Source organism: Dromiciops gliroides, chromosome 4, assembly GCF_019393635.1.
Source record: "Dromiciops gliroides isolate mDroGli1 chromosome 4, mDroGli1.pri, whole genome shotgun sequence".
NCBI lineage: Eukaryota > Metazoa > Chordata > Mammalia > Microbiotheria > Microbiotheriidae > Dromiciops > Dromiciops gliroides.
Genome location: NC_057864.1, coordinates 4,098,204 through 4,115,567, shown reverse-complemented (window position 1 = coordinate 4,115,567; position 17,364 = coordinate 4,098,204). Strand labels below are relative to the sequence as shown.

General features: G+C 48.6%; 1 protein-coding gene across 1 annotated transcript; it reads left to right on the top strand.

The window, feature by feature from the left end:
• The first annotated feature begins 461 nt into the window (after nt 1-461).
• Nucleotides 462-10,389, top strand: FPGT (fucose-1-phosphate guanylyltransferase). Its single transcript, XM_043964424.1, has 4 exons — nt 462-605; nt 2,618-2,785; nt 6,243-6,335; nt 7,676-10,389. The coding sequence occupies exons 1-4, from the start codon at nt 524-526 to the stop codon at nt 9,190-9,192; spliced, it is 1,860 nt and encodes a 619-aa protein (XP_043820359.1). The 5' UTR covers nt 462-523; the 3' UTR covers nt 9,193-10,389.
• The last annotated feature ends 6,975 nt before the right edge of the window (nt 10,390-17,364 follow it).

Below are 17,364 nucleotides of genomic sequence, written 5' to 3'. Positions count from 1 at the left end.
ACCTACTGCATGCCAGGAGCTGCGGGCAGTGATGGAAAGCGCTTCCACAACTTGAAAGCGCTACAGGAAAGCCAGTTGGTATGATTATGATCTGGAAGCCCTCCAGCCTCAGGGGAGGAAGCTTGCTACATCAACTTTCTCTTCTGGGCCTAGGGCGCAGAGGGGGTCACCCCAAAGCCCACTCACCGGGCTGGCAGGGGCAGCGGGGCTGCAGGGTCGCGGACAGTGGAAATGAGCAGCCTGGAAGTCTGCACCAGCTCAGAGAGCAACCAAAGGCAACTGCCCCGCAGGCCGGCGTCCAAGGTTGCTATGGGAACCCAGCCCTGGGTCTGCGCGTGCGCTCTGCTCGGCCGGCCACATTCCCAGAGAAGGGGCGGGGCTTCGCCGGACCGCGAATTGCGCGGGCGGGGCCCTGAGCGAGAGGGCGGGGCCCTGAGCGAGGGGGCGGGGCCGGCCCATAAAAGCGACACTCGCGTCTCGGGCCGCAGTCCCTCCCATTCCACGTCCCCAGCGCGTGACTCTCATGGCAGCTGCGGAGGCCCGTCCCGACATGGCGCTGCGCGAGGCCGCCCGGAGCAAACTGCAGAAGTTCGAGCGCCTCAGAGGTACGGGGAGAGGAGGCGAGCGCAGCAGCGGCCCGCGGAGCCGGAAGCAAGCGCCGGGCTTCCTAGAGCGACTTCCGGGTTACGAAGAGGCAGGGCCTGGGTCGGTCACCGCCCACTTCCGGAATCTCTCCTCTCCCTGCGGAAGGGTGGGGCTGGGGCGCTGACGTCACAGGTCGTGCACGTCGGGGATCTGGTCACTTACTTGCTCCTTATTAGGCGCCTGCTGTGTGCACCAGGCATGCAGAGAGAGGCCTGCTGCTCTGGGGATCCAGACCATGGAGACGGGGTTCTGGGGGCTTGGGCCCCCCCAGCCGCATCCTTGAGCACACCTGGGGCTTGGGGATGCTCGACCCACCGGCATTCATGGGACGCCTGCTGTGGGGGGGGGGCGGGGTGAGAAACCCCCGGGGAGGAGGACTGCACGGGGTCACAGGCGGCAGGTGTGCACTAGCACGTGTAGAGAACCCACTGTGTGCGAGGCGCCTGATGACGCCGGGAGGCACGACCCCATTTTACAGTTGAGGAAACTGAGGCAGGCCGTGATGAGGGCTAAGTGCCTGAGGCCCCGGGCCCCCAACCAGCCTTCAGCTCCTGCCCTGGGGGCACAAAGGAGGAGGGGGGGCTGACTGTCCTATGGGGGGAGACCTACCCCAGGCCCGGCTAAGAGGGGACAAAGAGGGGAGAGCACTGGGGTCCAGGGGGGAGGGAGCAGGAAGAGAGAACCAGTGTAGAAGGCCACACACGGGGTCTAGAGCCCCCAGAGGGAAGTCAGGCTTGGCCAGGCCAGAGTGATGGCCGCCCCCCTGGGGCATTTCCTCTGTCCAGCCCCTCCCCACACCAGGGGCCCCCTCCTGCCCAGTCTCTGCCTCCTCTAGACCAAACTGGAGCATTCCCGGGGATCTGGACAGTCCAGGGCCCTCCCTTCTCCATGTCTGCCCTCTGCCCCCTATCCCCTTTAAGTGCCCCTGCGTGCAGCCTCACCCCCCCCCCCATTTCTGCACCTGCTGCTCTGAGTTCAGGTTGTTCCCCATCAGGAATGGAAGCACCCCCCCTGCCCACCCCCAAGGCAGGAGGAGCGGGGCACCCGTTATCAGGGCACTGAGTAGGGGGTACAGGGGGTTTTCTGTGGGCCTGGCTGATGCACCCCACCCCCATGAGCAGCTTCAGCGCCACGGACTCCCCCCCTCCAAAAGCCACTCAGCCCCATGAGTGCTTTTGTGTCTGGCCCCCAGTCTGCCCAAGAGCTCTGCCTCCAGGGGCGATTCTCCCTGAGCTAGGGCTTCCTCCTCTAGAGAGTGTGTGCCCCCCATCCTGAGTGAGGGGAAGGGGCTGAGGAAGGCATGGGCCTGGGAGGGCCAGGACAGCATCTGCCTCAGCTCACTGACTGACTGACTGACTGTCACTGTGAACATGGGTTTTCAAGGCTGGAGACTCACCAGTCTGTGCCTCCACCTTCTCCTCCAGGTGAAATGTGGAGATAAGAGCCTTTGACTAACCCAGATGACTCTGCTGGGCTTCCCTCCTTCCTCCTAGGCTTTAATCCAAGGAGCAGGGTCTGGGGATAAACTGAAGAGAAGTCTAGAGTCTAGCTCTTGGCCTCTGGGCCTTCCCAGGAAACCCAGAGATCTCCAACTGGAATAAGCCCATTTGTCTTGTTAGGGGAGGCAGGGGGTGGCATGGGGAGTCAGGAAAAACTTGTGATTGCCCCCCACTGGGGAGGCTGCACAGATGCTTCTCTGGACACTTCGCATCCCTCTGCACCTCCATTTCCTTATCTTTTTAATGGATGTGCCTACTTTGCGGCTAGAAGGGAGCTAGAAGTTCCTCTAGTCTAATTGTACAGAAACCAGGAGGCATTGAAGGACTCACCCACAGTCACCCACAGAGATGCCCCCAGGGACGGGATTCTCCCCGGCTCCTCTGACTCCAGATCCAGCAGGCTCGTCCCTGAGGGTCCTGCCGCCAGGTGCCAAAGGTGGTGTCCTCACTGACTTCTCCTCTTTTCTGAACAGGCCAGGTCGTGAAAGCCGGGGAATTCTGGGACGTGGTGGTGATAACCGCCGCCGATGAGAAGCAAGAGCGGGCCTACAGGCAGCAGCTCTCCAGAAAGCTGCAGCACAAAGAGCTGCCCCTGGGCGTCCGCTACCACGTGTTTGCCGATCCAGCGGGAGCCAAAATCGGTGGGTTTGCCAAGCAGAGGCCGATGCAGAGGCCTGGGGGCCTCTTCACACACTCCCAGCCCCATCCTTGTGTGTTGGGAGGGAGCTTGGAGTGGCAGAGCCCCAAGGTCTGGCATGGAGGTTGGCCTCACCAATGACCGGGCCCTCTGGGAAAGGCCCCTCCTAAGAGCCGCTCCCTGCTGTCCCTTGGCTCCTGGTTTCCCGACACTCTCTCTTTTTGGCTGTTGGTGTGAAAGACCGAGGAGGCTATTTAAGAGAATTATGTTCATTAAGCTGCAGAGTTTTGGGGCCAGGAAGGCTCCCGGGACTTCTCCGGAGCCGGAATTTCCTCCCCTCACCCCACAGCCGCGGCAGCAGCCCAGAGGCCCGGGGCTGGAGGCCACTCTGCTTGCATCCCTTCATCTTGGTATAACATGGAGGCTCCTGCAGCTTCCAGACCTTGCTGACCTCCCCAGGGTCAGAAAGTAAATCCATCTCCCCTGCCCCAAGCCGTTTCAAATGAGACAAAGGCCCGTGCTTGGGGCTCCAGAAAATAGAGACTCCTCAGGTCCTAGTGGGGCCAGACCTGGGAGGAAGGCTCTCCACCGGTGCAGAGCAGCCCCTCACTCAGCCTCTTTGCCCAGGTCAGGCACTGTGAGTGGGACTGAACCCCAGCCTCTCCTGGCTCCCCTGCGGCCACTCAGCCAAGGTCTTCACCTTCCCTTTGATCTCTGGCTTCTCAGCGAGTCGGTTTTGTTGTTTGGCTTGGGACCCCCCAGGTCATATTGAGTATATTGGGGTGCTTGTGTAATTTCGTTTATGCTGGGACTCAGGGATGAGGCGGCTCAGTGACTTCCTACAATTTTAAGTCTTGGGAGACGGTGGCAGAGGACTGAGGGGGGGTCACTGCTCAGGGTTACACCGGCAGTGTGTGTCTCAGAGGCAAAACTTGAGCCCCTGTCTTATGGCCTCTGCAGCCCCCACCCTGTAGCTGGCTGTCAGAAGTCAGAAGTGTGCCAGAGACCTCTTGAATCCACTTACAGAAGCTGATGAGCATTTGCACCTTAGAAAATGCTACAAATCAGGGCTTTTTGTACTGTTGTGTTTGTTGTTGGGACTTAGAGTGTGTGTGTGTGTGTGTGTGTGTGTGTGTGTGTGTGTACCCATCTCTTCACTGAGTGCTGATTGTTAAACACTGACCAGCATTCCCCCTGCTCTGAATGCCTTGGAATTCTGTTTTGAACTAAGTTCAGGCAGGCCCTTGGGTTCATGAGACTTTGAGGCCCTGAGTCCCGCTGGGCTTAGGCAAAGAACCAGTTCTGGAAGATGTGGCCTCTCTTTCAATCCATTCACCAACAAGCTTTGATCAGGTGTGTGCCCAACATTGTGCTAGGGGCCAGGGATACAGATCCGAAGAAGGAAGCTGTCCCTGGCCCCAGTGTTTAAATAAAACTAATCAGACTCTGAGCCAGGGGTTCCTGGAAGGATGAATGCCAGAGGCTGACCTTTGTTTGCTTGAAGCCTGTGCCCCACCCACCCCCAGGGCCAGGACAGAAAGAAGGCTGCAGCCAGATGGAGGAATCAATCTGACATTTCCCAATTACCTTATAGGATTTTTTTAAGGGGCTCAAGCTCTTAAAAACTCATTTGAGGAAAACTACCTGTGTTCAAATCCAGCCCAGACACTTGACACTTACTAGCTGTATGACCCTGGGCAAGTCACTTAACTCTCATTGTCCTGCAAAGAACAAAACAAACAAAGGAACTGAAGAAGGGAGTAGCCAACCACTCCAGTATTTTTACCAGGAAAACCCGAAATGGGGTCAGAAAGAGTCATGCAGGGCTGAAAAATGACTGAAGCAAGCCTAACACTCTGAGAGTCCATGTGGGTCACACAGCTAATAAGTGTCAAGTGTCTGAGGCCGGATTTGAACACAGGTCCTCCTGAATCCAGGGCCGGTGCTTTATTCACTGTACCACCTAGCTGCCCCACCCCCCAATTAGTTTTACAGATGAGGAAACTGAGGCAAACAGGGTGAAGTGACTTGCCCAGGGTCACACAGCTAGTAAGTATCCAAGGCTGCATTTGATCTCGGGTCTTTCTGGATCCAGCCCCAGTGCTCTCTATCCATTGGGCCACCCAGGTACCAAAGGGACCTTAGAGATCATTAGATTCACCTGATTCCTTTTACAGATGAAGACACTGGAGCCCAGAGAGGGGCAAGAGGCAACTTGTCCCACTTAGCAGAGTCCGACTGCCAGCATGCAGCCGACTCAGAGCTCTAACTCCTGTCAGCATCCACCCCCTACAAGCACATTCTCTTTCTGCCTCGCCCATGGGGTCTGCTCCGTAGCTTGTTTACTTCCTTTTGTTTAAGCTCAATTGTTTGTATCCTCTTAGTTCCCCCAAGAGAATACAACAAATGTATTATTTTTAAAAGCCTTAAAATCTAAATTTTCCAGCCATTTAAAAAAATTATGCATGTGTGTGCTTCTATGTATATGCATGTGCTTGTTCGTGTGTGCATGTCTGTGTTTAAATGTGTGTGCACAGATATAAAGACACATGTGAGTAGATAGAAATGAAGTAGCAGGCATAGCTAGGCCATCCATAAGGAGGCCTCCTGGCCACATATTGACTTACTTTTAAAATATTATGTTATTTATGTTTTATTATATTTCTGTTTATTTTGCTATTTCCCAGTTAAGTTTTTATCTGGTTCAGGCTACACTTGGGAGTGTTGCCAACCACGTCTTTGACAGCTCTGTGCTAGGCGGCTTCTGGGGTCCTGTCTGCTCCAGGTCTCTGGTCCTGTGGTTCTCTTCATCTGTGTTTCCCTGAAAATAAAAATAAAAATGTATGTGTAGGGGCAGCTAGGTGGCGCAGTGGATAGAGCACTGGCCCTGGATTCAGGAGGACCTGAGTTCAAATCTGTCCTCAGACACTTGACACTTACTAGCTGTGCGACCCTGGGCAAGTCACTTAACCCCCATTGCCCCGCAAAAAAAAAAAAAAAATATATATATATATATATATATATATATATATATAATGTCGGTATGTATATATAGGCACAAACATACATATATACCATGCATGCTCATGCACACACATACACACACACACACGTGTTCTTTGAAGGCAGGGGCTTTTTATCTCTGTCTTTTCTATCCCTAGTGCCTGGCACATAATAGGCAATGAATAAATATTGCTTGAATTGAATTCAGTCTCAAAAATATAAAATATAACTTGACTGAAATTGTATTTTATAATATAAATATATAAATAGATTTTTAAAAACTCATTTGCAAAGACCTTGTGTTCATTTTTTCTAGTGAGGTTTTTTTTTTTTTGTGGCTCAAATTTTTGAAATCCCAACAGATGTCAATTCTATTTCCATATTGATTACTTGGATATAAGATGAATACTTCTATTTTCAATGATTTTAATGTTTTTTCTTTTTTTTCTTTTTTAAAGGAAATGGAGGATCGACACTTTGTGCCCTTCAGTGTTTGGAAGAAATATATGGTGATAGATGGAATTGTTTTACCATCCTATTAATTCACTCTGGTAAAGTCACGTTTCACTAATTTATAAGTTTCTTTGGAGTATTTCACCTTTGATACTATAGGAACTTTGTCTTCCCCCCTTGGGAAAACTTGGCATTTTTGTGTATCTTTGAAGTTGTTCCTCTTTGAAAACAAACATTTCATACATGTCTTGCTTTGATAGTTTCTCATGTCGGAGGCAGCATAATGTGGTTTTCTCTGTTAGAATATTCTTTAGATTGTACATCACATACTCGGTCATCAACATTTTATCATAGATGGCTTTGATCTGGTGATTGGAAATGAGTTTCTTAAGGCTGAGCTCCTCAGAGTACCCCCATCTGTTGCAGATGGTCTAGAGAGGATTTCTGCATTGGGTGGGACGTTGCTGTAAATGCCCTCTGGCATTCTGGCACCCTGTGCAATGTACGCACTGTTGGGTGTGTGCCAGGGCAGGGCTCTGAGGTCTAGACCTCCCCATAAAAGGAAGTGGAATTCATTCTCCTTGTTGACCCTGATAAGCAGCCACTGAGACCTGGTGGCCCCAGGGCACTGTGACCTCCCTGGACTCCTTCCCCAGCACTGGATTCCCTCTCAAACACCCTCACCACTTAGTTCCTCCCCTCCCCACTTCCCATGACCTGTTCCTCCCCCAACGTCAGCCACACACAAGGTAACCACGCTCTCGATCTTGCGGCCCCCACAAAATGTAGCCCCTTCTCTGACCGTAACCTATCAGCCGCTCATCTCTCCTTCTGCCTTCCCTCGCCAAGCCTTGCTCTTGATAGTCTTTCTTCAGTCTTCCCAAGATTATTGCGGAAACTTGAAAAGCACAAGAGTATATTATTTTTACACACACTCTCTCTGTTTTACCTGTCCTTGACTCAGAGTGTCTTACCTCTACGTCTGTCCCAAATTCACTGGAATTAGGAAGACGTGATTATGTCTATGATTTATAAGAGAATTTTTAAAACTCAGGCCTTACTGTACATTTAAAGACTTCCACTTTGGAAAATGGAGGTGCAAGAAAATTTTGCCAGTTTTTAGCCCATTATCTTTTTCTAGACAGAACTTCTTTCATTTAATTCCTTCAGCAAGCCTTTGTAGAGCCCTTGTTAGCTGTGAGGCCCTGTGTGGTTTTCTGTTTGATATTCAAAGCCCAGGCCCATATCCTTTCAGATGACATCATTTCAAATAAGTGACAGAACATGACTGACTCTTGAGGTCACTTGTTCATCTTTAGTTTTGACTTAGGCTGTCAGTAGAAGAAAACTATGTTGCCTGTGGTCCGTGTGCTCAGGACTGCTTCAGCCAGTGACCACCCAGAGGCCCTCACTCCAATGATCTGTTTGCCTTTTCCAGGTGGCTACAGTCAGCGCCTGCCCAACGCGAGTGCTCTGGGAAAGATTTTCACAGCTCTCCCTCTCGGTTACCCAGTTTATCAAATGTTGGAGTTAAAACTGGCCATGTACATTGATTTCCCCTCCCACATGAGCCCTGGCATTCTGGTCACCTGCGCGGATGACATAGAACTTTATAGCATTAAGGAAACGGATATCCTGAGGTTTGATAAGCCCGGCTTTACTGCTTTGGCTCATCCTTCTGACTTGACGATTGGGACGACGCATGGGGTGTTTGTGTTAGAACCTTCAGGTGACTCTGAATGCGGAGACCTGGAGTACAGGACTTGCCACCGTTTCCTGCACAAGCCAAGCATAGAAGAGATGTATCAGGCAGGTGCTGTTGGCAGAAAGGGCACTCCTTCCCCAAAGAACTTGGCAGCAGGGGACCTTAGCATTCCTAACCTGGACTCAGGCTTTGTCTACACAGATAGCCTATTCTACATGGACCATAATTCAGCCAAAAAGTTACTAGCCTTTTATCAGCAACTCGGGACCCTGACCTGTGAAATTGATGCCTACGGAGACTTCCTGCAGGCCCTGGGCCCGGGAGCCACCGTGGAGTATACAAAAAACACAGCCAACGTCACCAGAGAAGAGTCAGAGCTGGTGGAAATGAGAGAGAAGATCTTCCATCTTCTCCAAGGGACGCCACTCAACGTTGTTGTTCTGAATAACTCCAAATTCTATCACATTGGCACAACACAAGAGTGTTTGTACCATTTTGCCTCGGATAGCACACTGAGATCCGAGCTTGGCTTGCTGTCCAGAGCCGCAAGCATCTGTCCTGGGGACTCCGGTGAACCCCCCTGTGTCATTCAAAGCATAATAGCCTCAGGGGGTTCTGTGGGCCCTGGCTCAGTGGTGGAGTACTCCTGGTTAGGACCCAGTGTCACAGTTGGAGCCAGCAGCATCGTTAGCAGCTGTCACATTCCTGCTAAGGTTGCCCTTCCGCCCAGTTCTTTCCTGTGTGCTCTAAGCTTACAGGTGAATGGACGCTTAATGTATGCCACAATGGCATATGGCGTGGACGACAACTTGAAACAGAATGTAAAGGCGCTATCAGATATCCATGCTCTTCAGTTTTCAGGACTGCCACTCCTGGAGTGCTTAGATCTTTGGGGCTTGAAAGCTACCGAAGACCTGTTCTCTGGCAACAAAAACAGCCTGAGCTTGTGGACGGCTCGGATCTTCCCCATGTGCCCAACCTTGAGCGATTCAGTGATGGCCTCCCTGAGGCTGCTGGGTGCTGTAAGGAGTACGTCACCATTCCCCCTGACCAGCTATGAGCTTCTGTCCATTGAAGAAATGCTTCTCTACAAAGATGTGGAGGACATGATGAAATGGAGGGAGCACATTGCTCAAGAAATCCGTTCACAGGCATGCCACCCTGGTGCATCAGAGGAGGTTTGGGGGGGTCCTTCCTGCACGTCCACTTTAAGCAACCTTACCTTCGAGGCTGCAGAGCCCAAGAATTAGGTCTGTTTTTTCTTTGTTTCACTGAAGTAGAAATAATGGAATTGCATTAGCAGTGTTATTGTAGCATAACATTAATAATGCAAAAATACAGATAAACCATTCCTTTGATGAAGGATTTAATGAAATATTTCAGACCTCCAAGTACAGAAAGGGACAGATTTTCTGAGAACATTCATTACTCTTTGGGGAGCCTTTTGAATAAGAATTAACGACCATGGACATATTAACTAGTGCATTCTGGAAACATTGTTTTTAAAAATACCCAAACCCAGTAGTCATTTCAGCAGCGTGGCATGGCACATCATAAAAGAGCATTTTATTTTGTATTTTCCTTTTAAAAAGGATTTAGGATTTATATATATTTTTGACTAAATAATGTCATAAATAGTTTTTAATATAATTTTCTTCAAGGCTTAAATGAGAAAGAAAGAAGGCAACTTTAGTGTCTCTTCTACTGCTTACAAAGGATGTTGTTCTTTTGGTTCCAATAAAAGCTCAAACTGCTTCTTTTCAAACACTCCCAACCTGAAATGTAATTCCATTGAGATGAACTAGTCAAAAGATCATCTCCTTAGGCCTAATAGATGCCCAAGAACCCTCCTGATAACCCTTTATCCTCAGAAACAAAGCTGTAGCTAGCAAATTCTAATTAAATTAATGCTCAACAATCTGAAATTGTTTTCAAGTAAGAATTAACTTAGAGTCTTAGTGGTTCAGCAGTGAAGAGTCTCTTTTACCCAAATGAAAAGGGATGGCATTTACGTGCTCATGTGTATTTTGAACACATGATTTTGTTCAATCTCAGGGAATTCTCCTTTGTACGCACTCCATGAAAGGTGCTGCTAAGGAACGATGGGTCATTGGAAGGCCCTGATTGTCGGCTAACACCAATCTATCCATCTGTTTCATCTTTTGTTTTTAAACCATTTAACACTAATGTGAAGTTGATTCGGCTGATCCACACTGGTGAAGGTGCTAATCGGTGATAAAATCAGAAGCAAGCAGCAGGAAATTAAAAAAAAAAAAAAATTACCTGGATAAATAAATAAATAAAAATTTACCTGGATAATACACAGAAGAAAATCATTCAGGAAAATAAATTTGGGTTATGAGACCAGGTTACTTAGGTGTTCCTATTGAACTATACAAAGCTGTCGTATCAAACTGTAGGCAAACTTGTTGTGATTTTTAATTACCATGAATAAACCAAAATGATTAACTATTCCTTTGTCATTGTATCAGTCGTTTGCTCAACCTACAATAGCTTGTACACAGTTATAAAAATAACACATATGACATCACTTCTCCTTGGCAGGAGCAGGAGGCAAGACTTGTAAACTTTGGCCCTTGACCTGACCTCCTGCCTCTCTACTGTTTAGCATCTAGCAAGCAGTAAGTATCTGAGTAGCTCTGCTCCTTCCTTCCTTCCTTCCTTTCTGGTGACCCCCAAGAACTTGGCTTCTATCCCTTCTAGCCATGGTTCCAGCGTGGTCTGTGCTAACTCAGAATGGAGCCAAGAAGCAGACCAGATTGACTTCCTAGCTGTTCTCTGCTGTTCTGCCCTCTGTCAGCTTTCCACATACAAGGAGGCCCTCTGCTGTGCTTGGAATGCACGCCGCCATCTTCTCTGCCCATTGAAATGTTCCTCATTCTCCAGGGTTCAGCTTACAGCTTCCCCGATCTCCCAGGCTGAAAAGGCGCTCTGCTTCAAGTTTTCATCAAGACATTGTTCTCTCCTTCACTCCTGTCTCACCCTAACTACTGCAGATCATATTTGACATGGGTGTGACATCCCTCCAAATTTGTACATGACACAAAGTTGGACAGGAAAGATGACACCCCAGATAACAGATTCAGGATTCAAAAAGACAGACTAGAGTATTGGGCCAGGTCATATAAGAAATGTAATGGTGCTAGATAGAATGTCTTACACTTTCAGAAGTTCAAGAATCAGAATGTTAGGGGACCCCAGTGTTCATCTAGCTCACACTGGGAAAATAATGCCCTTTTCAGCCCATGGGACAGTTGGCCATCCTGCCCTTGATGAAAAATGTTCAGGGAGGTGGAACCTCTACTTCCTTAGCAACCCCTCCCTCCCATGGTGGGATAGTTCTCACTGGTGGGAATGCGTTCCTTCCCTAAAGTTTCAGTCTGTGTTGTGACTTGTCCTACTGCTCTTAGTTCTGTCCTCAGACCAGAAGATCCAAGGCTAATACTTGGATGTGACACTTGTAATAGCCCCTTCTTCTGGCCCCTACCTGGCCCCTGGCTAAGTAAATGTCCTCTATCCCTTCAGGTCATTCTCCTGTACTGTGGATTTGGCCATTCACTTGTCCAGATTCCCTCCTCCGCATGTCCATGCCCTTGCTAAATGTAGGCCCCAGAATCTTTGAATGCTGCAGTACTGCCGATAGGGTCCGAGTAGAGTGATGGTCGTAATGATAGCCACCGGCCCTTGGAAGTTTGGAGAGCGCTTTACAGACATTGTCTCATTGGGTCACTGTGCAGCATGGTGAGACGGGTGCTGGTGTCTTCATTTCATGGATGAGAAAGGAGAAGGGATTTGCGTAGGGCCGCACAATCTTCATCTCCACGGCAACCCTCAGACTCAGAGTCAGGAAGACTTTTTTAAAGTCACTTAATAAATGATCAGTTTGAATTGGTGAAGGTCACGTTGCCAGGTTGATCTGCTTCAGGTTGCTGGTCGTGGCACCCGCTGTTTATTCTGTGACTTTGCACATCCTGGGAAGGACCACTTGGGACCTCTTATCTTTTTTCCTTATGCCTTCCTTGGCATCAGCCATCAGAAAGGTGGGCAAAGTACGGCATAAATGCATTTCCTGTTCTGGGCTGTCCAATAGCATTGTGCCATTTTCTCAAAGAGCTGAAAGAAGACATGGAGTCGGGGGCAGCTAGGGGGCACAGTGGATAGAGCACCGGCCCTGGAGTCAGGAGGACATGAGGGGCAGCTAGGGGGCGCTGCAGTGGATAGAGCACCGGCCCTGGAGTCAGGAGGACCTGAGTTCAAATCCGGCCTCAGACACTTGACACTTACTAGCTGTGTGACCCTGGGCAAGTCACTTAACCCTCATTGCCTAGGAAAAAAAGAAAGAAGAAGAAGGCACAGAGTCATGGATTTCCTGCACTTGACACTTACTAGCTGTGTGACCCTGGGCAAGTCACTTAACCCTCCTTGCCCTGCAGAAGGAGGAGGAGGAGGAGGAGGAGGAGGAGGAGGAGGAGGAGGAGGAGGAGGAGGAGGAGAAGGAGAAGGAGAAGGAGAAGGAGAAGGAGAAGGAGAAGGAGAAGGAGAAGGAGAAGGAGAAGGGGCGGCTAGGTGGCGCAGTGGATAAAGCACCGGCCCTGGATTCAGGAGTACCTGAGTTCAATTCCGGCCTCAGACACTTGACATTTACTAGCTGTGTGACCTTGGGCAAGTCACTTAACCCCCATTGCCTCACTAAAAAAAAAAAAAAAAAGGAGAAGAAGAAGAAGAAGAAGAAGAAGAAGAAGAAGAAGAAGAAGAAGAAGAAGAAGGCGCAGAGTCATGGATTTCCTGCACTTGACACTTATTAGCTGTGTGACCCTGGGTAAGTCATTTAACCCTCCTTGCCCTGCAGAAGAAGAAGGAGAAGGAGAAGAAGAAGAAGAAGAAGAAGAAGAAGAAGAAGAAGAAGAAGAAGAAGAAGAAGAAGGCGCAGAGTCATGGATTTCCCACTGGAAAGGAGCTTGGAGCATGAAGGCGGCTTCCACATTTATAGAGGAGAGAGCTGAGACTTCAGGAGGAACGGTTTCAGAGGCGAGATGGAAGCGCGGTCTTCAGCACTGCACCCCAGAGTGCTAATAACAGCGTTAGATGACAGGCAGCTCCACAGTTTGCAGGCATTGGGCTCATCACAACAGCCTAGGCAGGAGGTACTATTATTATCCTTATTATACAATTGAGGAAACTGAGGCAGGCAGAGGCCAAGTGACTTTTCCATGGTTACACAGCTAGTCATGTCTGGGGTTGGATTTGAACTTGGGACTTTCTGATTCCTGACCCAGTGCCCACTGTACCACCTGACTGCCCCATGTAATGCAGCCTCTTAAAATCCAGTTTCTGTACTTGCTCTTGCTGCGAACCCCCATAAAAAGTGACGCCCTTTTTAATCTGGAGCATATACATCATAGAACTGACATAGGACCTTCGCTGAGGAGCTCATCTTCAGGTCGGACCAAACCTCCAAGACCACAGGCCACCACGTTTTAGCAGGAAGCCAATTTGTGACTTGTCCAAAGTCCCCAAATCAGAGCAGGACAAAGCCAGGCTGGATACCCGCTCTCCCCCAATTCCTGAAGCAACGAATGGGTGTGTCCCTTCCTAGAGCCACTCTGATTTAAAACACACATACCCAACTCACTTCAACAGACATCTGTTGAGTGGCTGCTATGCGCAGGTGCAGTGGATAAATATAAGAAAAAGACAGTCCCTGCCCTCGAGGCACTTACAATTTAATAGGGAAGACAGTACATGAAAAATCACGGAATCCTGTTGCTTCTCTGGTGGGAACAGCCCAAATCCACAAATGTCACTGGCCACTAAGCCTCTACCACCTGGAGCCAGACAGCCGCTCCCGGCCAGAAGAGAACGTCCCCAGCTATTACCATTTGCACAACACAACCCGAAGGATTTTCGGGTAACACTATTAGTTTTCTTTGTTCAGCGGCATAAAAAAACCATGTGCTCTCTCCTGTCAAGAGCAGAAAGATAAATGTCAGAGTTGGAGGAGCCCTCTCAGCTCCTTGGAGCCAGGTCCTCACTGGTGTGACCATTATCTGCTTAACTGCAATTCCTTTTTCTGTGCCTCTAAAGGATATAGAATTTCCTTCTTTCTGTTGAAGTTGAGAGGGCACAAATTCTATCATTTGCTCTTGCTGAAATTGCCATAGGGATCTTCCGGACACTAGAAGCTGCAAAAGAAGGTTAGTGTTCCCTGTTTTAAAACATTTCTCACACAAATCAACAATGCGCTGGTCTCCACATCACCTACTAGGATTCTTCAGGCTTGACTTTTTGGTGTACAGCATTGGCATTGATTCCAGGCAAAATAATGATTCTAAAATAGGAAATGGAACAAGAAGATGGGGCTGTGTGTCAAGAGAACTGAGCTCTAACACAGCCCAGACAGAAAGAAGCTAGGAGACCTTAGCAATCACGGTGCTTAAGCTTATTTTCTCCTTCATTATAGGCTTAAGCAGACCTGGCAATGTTCTTACAGGACCATGTCCATGCTTTTAGGTCAGCCCGTCACCTGTCCTTGCATTCATCCTCCATGTGTGTGGAGGATGGCTCTGGAGGAGCTCTCTGCCAGGAAGTTCTGCAATGGAGAGATGTCATCCAAACGGATGCTCACACCTCATCCGAAGCTTCTGCACTTCTGACTGCAGAAGCCTCCTCCCAAAGCTTTCATTTAAAGTGGCTCACAGCCCAGCTACTCCCTACCAGTGGCACTCCTTGGATCCAGTTCTGCTGCCATGATGCCCCTGCCTTGGGTACCTTCCCAACCCAAATTCTCAGTTCCTTTTCATGTATTGTCTTCTCCCATTAAATTGTAAGAGCCTTGAGGGCAGGGACTGTCTTTCTTTTTATGTTTATCTACTGCACAGAACCTGGCACAAAGTAGCCACTTAATAGATGTCTACTGATGTAAATTTAATTGGATATGTTTGTGTTTTAAATCAAAGTTGATTGGTTAGCTCAAGGAATGTACCCATTGCTTTCTTCAGACAACTCCCTTTTTTGCTTCCTATTGGAATTTTTTTCCCATTTAGTCTTCAGAATTTTACTTTTGAGATTTTCCCATCCCTCTATGTCTGACGTTCCCTGTAGAATTTTAGTTCATGAGTGCTTCTTATTCATTTCCCTGAATCATTTGAAATCCATTCTCCCCACATCAGACTGTCTATGGCTTCTCTGCTATCACAAACCCCAGGAAAGAATAGTAACTTTCACCACAGTTTGTCACCATTGTGAGAATTGGATCCAGGATAGAATTTCCCTTTATTGATTCATTCATCTTTTCAAATTTGAAATTATTATCAAGACAAGGAAGTCAACACAGAGAGCTCCATCACATGCCTGGATGTGAATTCCCCCAACTGTAAAGATTCATATCTTAGGGCTGCATTGGGATAATCTGTTTTCTGTACTTGTCCATTTCCTTCTTCTGCCCTGGTGGTGTAACACACACTTGGAAAAGACATTGGTTTTGTTTTCTCCCTCATCACCCAAGTTCTCTTACCAACATGCTTCTATCTACCATTCCACCTAGAAGCCCCAGAGTCAAGTAGCAATTCCAGGTGCCTTCTTTAACAGACTACTTGCCAAACTGAAACCAAACCACTAACGACTAAACTTGGAGTCCAACCTTTCAACCAGTCCTGAATCCACTTAACTGTGTAATTGTGTAGCCCACATCTCTCCTCCCCATCCCACCCCCTCAAAAAAAAAAAAAGTTTTTTGTCAAAGTTTTGCTAACACCTGGGTAGGTTCTATATAGGCAAACTGCATTTCCCTACTCTATCCTGTCAAAGAGGGTCATGTTGTCCCTTTTGATCACTTTTATTTTCAAGATAGTGACTGGCCATCCTTTTAACATCATTTTAGATTTTCTCCATAAATGAACGTCAAGCTCACTGCTCTACTGATAAATCATTCTCTGTTTCTGTCTCTGTCTCTCTCTTTCTGTCTCTGTCTCTGCCTTTTCTCTCTCTGTCTCTCTTTCTGTCTCTGCCTTTTCTCTCTCTGTCTCCCTCTCTGTTTCTGTGTCTCTGTCTTTCTGTCTCTGTCTCTCTATGTCTCTCTGTCTCTTCCTCTCTGTCACTGCCTCTCTGTCTCTTTCTGCCTCTGTCTCTCTCTTTCTCTCTCTCTCTGGCTCTCTGTTTCTGTCTGTCTTTCAAAAGCTTTTGCCTTTTTCCAGTCCTGTGCTAAACCTCATCTGCACAAGTTATCCTGGACCCCTGACAGTGGCTCAGTCATTACATCTGACACTTCTTCAGGTGTTGGGTTCAATTGGGGTCATGAGCTCAAACGCATCGGGGCCAGCTGGGTGTTCTTTTGCGCCCGCGCGCTCGCGCTCTCTCTCGCTCTCTCTCTCTCAATGGCCATTGCCTCTTGAAAAGCGGCTTTCATTCCCTTCTTTCCAGACCAAACACCTTTCTCCTCCTTGGGGGGTGGGGGTGGGGCTGGGGGCGGGGCAGAATAAGCTTCGCCTAAGGCGTCATCTCCTCCTATCTCACTGCTGTGAAGGAGCCAGATCCCCACACATTCTTCCTCAGGAAATCTTTTCCTGTCTCAGTGAATGAATGAAACCCAACTGGTTGGTGACTGGCTGCCAAGACGTTCTCGACTTCCAGGATGCTCCCGTTCAAATGGGAACATTCATGGTCCCTTGCTCTAGTCTAGACTGGCCCATCTGCTGCTGTCATTTCCCAGCTCTGTGGATTCCTTCCACCGTGCTGCCAGGCATCACTACAGGACTGGAGAAGGTCCTGTCTGTGCCTCAGGATGTGTTACTGATCACGTTGCCTCCTTCCAGGCTCTTGCGACCTTTGCCCTGGTCACAATGTTGGGGCTTCTTTCATGTGCAGGAAATATCTTCTCATTGATTTGTTTCTTTCAGTCCAGTGGCTTTGGGTGTTGAAGCCTGTTTTCCCCTTGCAGGTTAGGCAGAGGTATCCAGGACAGTTTCATTTGCCCCTGTTGGGTAGGACAATCTGGCATTGCCCAAAGAATTAATGCATTTACATCTTGAGGGGAAAAGCCTTTGACAAAGCAACTCTTTTGAAGCCAATAAGTATGCATTCCATTTGTGGGATGAGGATTGTCATAGGGCTCCATGAGGTTTTACGTGACTGGTTTCTTTTCTGTTATTTTTAGCCCTGGGCTTCAAGAAAGTAAATCACATTCAGTAAATAAACTGCTCTTCACAGAAATTTCAAACACTGCAATAAGCCTGCAAACAGCATCACTTCTGCTCCACCCAGGCATGATTCTAGGAAAAATGTGTCAGCCCCTTGCACCTTTAGCAATGCTGGGGCCCACTGACAAAGATGCTAATTTATGCACTCAGATTCCACACTAGGTCTGATGTCCTCCTTATGTAGCCCTGGGGTCTATTGTTGATGAAA